This window comes from Poecilia reticulata, linkage group LG16 (assembly GCF_000633615.1).
Source record: "Poecilia reticulata strain Guanapo linkage group LG16, Guppy_female_1.0+MT, whole genome shotgun sequence".
NCBI classification, from domain to species: Eukaryota; Metazoa; Chordata; class Actinopteri; order Cyprinodontiformes; family Poeciliidae; genus Poecilia; species Poecilia reticulata.
This window is the reverse complement of record NC_024346.1, coordinates 1-4870: the sequence shown is the minus strand read 5'-3', so window position 1 is coordinate 4870 and position 4870 is coordinate 1. Positions and strand designations below refer to the sequence as shown.

At 45.8% G+C, this 4870-nt stretch overlaps 1 protein-coding gene across 1 annotated transcript in view; it reads right to left on the bottom strand.

Annotated features, from left to right (window-relative positions):
- LOC103477510 (disintegrin and metalloproteinase domain-containing protein 15-like) overlaps window positions 1-4778 on the bottom strand; it is a 33370-nt gene extending 28592 nt beyond the window's left edge. Inside the window, exons 1-2 of the mRNA XM_017309307.1 lie at window positions 2865-4778; window positions 2202-2293 (exon numbers count right to left, since the gene is read on the bottom strand). Coding sequence (XP_017164796.1) covers window positions 2202-2293; window positions 2865-3009 — 237 coding nt within the window. The 5' untranslated portion in view covers window positions 3010-4778. The remainder of the gene's footprint in view (window positions 1-2201; window positions 2294-2864) is intronic.
- Between the last annotated feature and the right edge of the window lie 92 nt (window positions 4779-4870).

Below are 4870 nucleotides of genomic sequence, written 5' to 3'. Positions count from 1 at the left end.
GAGACACGTAGAGACACGCAGAGACACATAGAGACACGTAGAGACACGTGGAAACACGCAGACACGCAGAGACATGTGGAGACACGTAGAGACACGTAGAGACACGCAGAGACATGCCGTCTCTGATATTCTGTGAGCAGCTGAGAACTTGAAGCTTCTTAAATATGAACACATTTAGTTTCATGATGTCATCAGGAGAACCAGCCAATCACAGATCAGATGCTGATAACAGATAAATGAAGGAGGAGCCAAAACTTTATCCAGACGAACAGAAAGTGAAGTTGTCTTTGGACAAAGATCAACGATCTAGAGTTATGGATCTAGAGCTATAGACCTAGAGCTATAACCTAGAGATATAGATCTATAGTTATTGATCTATAGTTATATAAATATAACTATAGATCTAGATTTATAGTTCTAGTGCTATAGATCTATAGTTATAGATCTAGAGTTCTAGACTAACAAGTCAGGCTAAATAGGGGGAGGAAGAAAATGTCTATCATCAGATTTAAACTGAGCTTTTAGTTAGCATTCCAAGTTAGCAACCAGAACCGGACTGGACCGACCAGACCCAGACAGGAATGGACCAGAAACAGACTGGACTGAACCAGACTGAACTGGACAGAACCGGACTGGAATGGACCAGACTGGACCGACCAGAACCGGATTGCTTACAGTGTGTAAACTGGATGTGTTGGTCCAGTTCAGTATCAGAACATCTCTGGTTCTGATTGGTCGGCTCTATTGTTTATCTGCTGGCTTCAGAACCGGCCCAGTTGGATCCCAGTTAAAGCTCTGGGTGGAGCAGCAGGATTCCCCTGCGAGGCGTGTTTGTTTCCTCCACCTCGGCTGCTGGCCGGGTGGGATCGTTACCGAGTCATGATCAGACGTTAAGCCTCGATCGGCCCAGCTAGAACCCAGCCGGGTCAGCGTCAGAACCCGGCTGGAAGGTTCTGGTTTCTGCTTCCTCCAGGAAGTGGGTCCATTGGTGGAAGGGGACCCATCAGCTTGGATCCCAGATGTTTGTCAGAACCGAAGCATGTGGGTTCAATCAGCGGCCGGACCCTGCAGCGGCCGAGTGGCGTTCAAACGCGACCCAAAAGTCAGACGTTTCAGCGTTCGGATCATTTATGCGAAGCTCCAGCGTACAGAAAGTCGACCCGGTTCCATCGGACTGTGGGTTCAAACATCATCCGTTTTGGTTGGCTGGTTTGCTCCTGGTCTGGAGGGAAACCGCAGAGTCCACCAGGCTCTCCCACTTTCTCCTGCTGGACTCCCCGCTTCCTCCCTGCAGGGTGGAGTCAGGTGGGGGGTTGCTGCAGGAAATGAGCTCAGAGTTTCTGTCAGCTGCACAGGAAGCGACCGTCCTCCTGTGTTCAGATGTCGGCGCTCCTGCAGGAAGCTGCGGGTGAAAACGGCGCGGCTTCCTTCCTGCGGCGGCCCGTCTGCGGGGCGGGAGGAAACCCGAACGCAGGGCGGCGGATTCCTCCCGCAGGTCCGACATCAACGCCAAAATAAGCCCCTCAAAGTCTGGGTTCTGCTCAGCTATCCTGAATGATTCCCTCCGATTCATTATCAATAATTTACAGAAACATGGACAGGAGTCGCCGTTTTCAGAGCAAATCAAGTGAAGAAGCAAAAACCTTCTGAATTATTACAAAATAAAAATAAATTAGAACTGAAAAGCTACTTAAAACATTTACTTTCCCTTAATAACGACCTGAAAATTTAAAATTAACTGAGTCATATTTGACCAAGTCACTAACAAAAAAGTTGCTAGTTTTGTGGCCGATTGCATTTGGAACGCCGTCTGACAGAACCGGGCCGATCCGGTCCAGTAAACTGGAGATTCAGTTTTTGATCAGATGATCAGAGTAGAACGCTGAAAGGTCTGACCTCCGGGCCGTACTTGAACGCCACACGGTGCTGCAGCAACCCTCCCATCGGGTTACCATGGTAACAGACCAGCAAACTAATCGGCTTTTGTTTTGGTTAAGAGTTGGCGAAAAGAAAAATGGTGGAAATCTTTGGAAATGAAACAATCAAACCGTTAAATGTCTTAGTTTTGGTAAATAAATAAGAATTACTGTTAAAGTTTTGAGATCGGTGACTTTTTCTGACGCACCAACAATGGAAACATCTGTGAACGTTCAGCATTTACCCAACAGTAAACCAGTAAAACCAGTAAAACCAGCGCCAACCTGCACAGCTTCAGCCAGACTCCGTCTCTGTCCGTCCACCAGGACGAAGGGACGAGTTTTCTCCAGGAAGGGACGCCTCTGTCTGTCCGCACCTTAAAGACACAGAGCGGGACCCTGAGTGACTCCCATTCAAATATCTGGATTTTTAAGATGTCAACAGAAAAACATGAAGAAGTTAATTTATTCCAGTTGTTAAAACTGGATCATTCCAGCAAATAAAAACCCAAATTGTCAGAAAATTTAAATATTCTGTTCTGTCCGACATAACTGGACAGAAGTCCAGCAGACGTTGACCTTAAGAAGCCGTTTGGTCACAGAGGGATGCATCCAAACACATTCATGGAAAGTTGAGTGGAAGGAAGAGTGTTGTGGAAAAAGTTTCATCAGCAGCTGGAAGCCGTAGTCGGCAAAATACCAGAAAGAAACACGAAATGACTCACATTAGGCTGAGGCTTATTTACCAAAGTCAACTAACTGGCAAAAATATTTTTATTTATTTACAAAGCACCTGTAAAATAATTTATCTAAACCATAAGCATATTTAACATTTCCATGTTTTTTAAATTAGCTTTTTTTGATAAAATGGAGTTAATAAAAATGTAAATTTGCTTGTTCTGATTATTTCCTGTAGTTTCCTGATGGTTTGACCTTTAACCTCCCTACCGGTCAGAGCTGCGTCCATCTGGACCTCCGCAGACAGAACCGCTCCGTCCTGCGGTGCGTTCAGGGACCGGCAGACCATGAACGCCGCACGGCCGCCCAGCAGCAGCAGCACCAGCGGCAGCGGCGGTCCGGCGGCGCCGCTCATCCTCTCTGTGTCACCGGAAACCGGCAACAGGTTGCCGCTGTCCGCCGTGCGAGGCTCTCCTGTCCCGCTCCGGTTACCTCCCGGTGTCGGAGCTCCGGGAAAGGCTCCACCAGGACTCCATGGCGCCTCTGTTCCCAGTGAGAGCCCGATAAGACCGAACCGAGCGGGTCAGGGCTCCGGACTACCAGCGGGACCGTTTATCGGTCCCGTTAATGCGGCGGGACTCCCGCCCTGTTCCCGAACTGCGTAGTTTCTGGTAAAACTGCAGCTTTCTGGGAGGAACTGCGGAAAGGACCAACAGAACCGGTTCGGTTTCAGGCTGGTAGCTCCGTCCGGACTCACGAACTTCTTTCTGTACGAATTAAAATCAGTGAAGGCGACTCATAATAGGACACCGGAACACCCGTGTTAATACCGGGAGCTAACGAAGACGTCATCCCGCTGAGTGAAGCTACGCGCCACACACCGGACATGCTGAACGTTACCCATCAAAATAAGAGCAACACACACTTTACTAAATCTGTTTTCAGCCCCTGAGCAGCATTAAACAAGTTTTTAATCTGTTTTAGAAATTTAACGCAAAATGTCGTTTATTTTTTTAACTAATGTTATGGAAAAATGTTGAAGCATTAAACTTTTAAATACATTTTACTTTGGAAACCAACCGGAAGCAGTATTTAAACGCCCGTTGAGATGATTAAAATGTTGTATGTTGGTGTAATAATATTTACACACCCACCGGACAACTTTGACTCAGGCGCCTCTTCATCTGAGATCAGACCTGAGAATGGGATGGATCATTATCTGTGCCACATAAAGACAAATACTCTGCAATAAATACTTACTCTAGGTGCCACAATGTGGCAAAATACATGTTTTATATTTTTATATATATATTCTGTCTTATCTGAATGTAAAACATTATGAGGGAAAGTTGTTCATTATCTTGCCGTATTTAAATATGTAACAAATATGTCTTTATTCAGATGTTTTATTTAAATATATTTATTTTTTCCCCACATTGTCATAATTTCTGTATTTCAGCCTAAATATTTATTTTCAGATCCTTCATGTTTCTGCTTTTAAGATGAGAAACTACACAATCAATAATTTGCTTCCATAATTTGGGTTATTTAGGGGTAAAAAATGGAGTTTATTATTTAAAGTCCTGTCTTCACCATGTTATTAATTCACTATAAATATCACAGTTCCAAACTAACGGTTGATGTTAGCAGTTTGGAAGCTAAGTCTTTAACTTCACACTAAATATTTAGTCAGAAAGCTAAACATTAAGGTTGAAGCTAAATGTTGGTTTACAAACAAAATATTTGGCTCCAAATTTAACTTCAAATTAAACATTTAACCACAGATCTAGTTGGCAAGCTAAAAGGTAAACCTCATACTAAACACTTAGTTATCAAACTAAATATTTAGTTCCAACCTGAATATTGAGTTCAAATCTACAGGTCAGACTAAATATTTGGTAACTCCTCTGTTTTTTCTTTACGTAAAGCTAACTGTTGGTGTTAGTGTGACGGCCACTCGGCGCCCGGTCCTGGTGCAGGCAGGCGGTGGCGGGATGGCGGCCACCGGTTAAGGTGTGATGGTTTCCAGGCTGAAATGATGTGCAGCAGCTGCTGAAGGCGGGCTGCAGGTCTGGAATCAGATCCCAGCCGGCTGCAGCAGAAGCAGCAGGATTAGCGGCTGCTGAGGTCAGCGGCGGGTCAGAGGAACAATCTGATCCAGAGTCAGTTGGGATGAGGATGAAGCAGCGCTGCACGTGCTGCGGCGGACCAGCTGCGGGGCGCCACGCTGCGGGTGCCATGCTGCGGGCGTCACGCTGCGGGCGCCATGCTGCGGC